Here is a 758-nt window from a genome sequence, read left to right as displayed (position 1 = left end):
ATCAATAAAAATAAGTTAGTTTCCATCAGATACAACTAAGAGTAATTTTTCATCCATAAGTAGTAAACACTAGTTTGGTATTGTAAAGGCAAAATTAATTATTTATAAATCATTTGTCTATTTGTTAATTAGGATAATTTCGTTTGGAGAAGCCATTAAAATAACCAAATATTAGTTTCCAAAACAAACATTTTAAGATACTTGATTTTACTTTTATGTGAATGATAAACTTTTTATATTTATGTTTTAAGGATTCTCTATTATTGCAATCTATTTGTAAAAAATTTATAAAAATAAAATTTTTCTAACTTTGAACAAATACTAATATTCAAGAAAATTTACTTATAGCATACCAACTACATTAAATAGGATCAATGAGTTTGAAAAAGTATCAAAGTATGTTTAATTAGAATAATAATTTTGTAAATTTAAAGTATTTATTTAAATTTAGTGATTACTATCCTATCCTTTAATGAGCATTTGTATCAAATTTTAATATACAATAATTATTCCATATTGACTTTAAAAAACTTATAGAGTATAATTGGTAATTGGCGAATCGTAGAGTAGATTAAATTATTTAGAATTAAAAACAAATAATTTTTAGCTTAAATCAATAACTAAAATAATTTCTAAATCGTTATCAAAATATACTTAGCTTACTTTGAAATCATTATCAAAATTTAGAGTTTATAAAAAAGTTCCTTCAAGATAGGTTGTTATTACTAAATAATTTTAAGGAGACCAAGATGGCCAAA

The 758-nt window shown here is 21.0% G+C and overlaps 1 protein-coding gene across 1 annotated transcript; it reads right to left on the bottom strand. All coding sequences in view use genetic code 6, as the record gives it.

The window, feature by feature from the left end:
- Positions 1–342: 342 nt before the first annotated feature.
- On the bottom strand, positions 343–520 carry TTHERM_002653338 (hypothetical protein; the record flags this gene model as incomplete). Its single annotated transcript, XM_012795183.1, has 1 exon — positions 343–520. A coding segment is annotated over one exon (178 nt), but the record flags the coding sequence as incomplete, so codon positions are not given.
- Between the last annotated feature and the right edge of the window lie 238 nt (positions 521–758).

This window comes from Tetrahymena thermophila, assembly GCF_000189635.1.
Source record: "Tetrahymena thermophila SB210 genomic scaffold scf_8255198, whole genome shotgun sequence".
Lineage (NCBI taxonomy): Eukaryota > Ciliophora > Oligohymenophorea > Hymenostomatida > Tetrahymenidae > Tetrahymena > Tetrahymena thermophila.
Note: the sequence above shows the minus strand (reverse complement) of the source record. Positions and strands in the feature narration are given on the sequence as shown.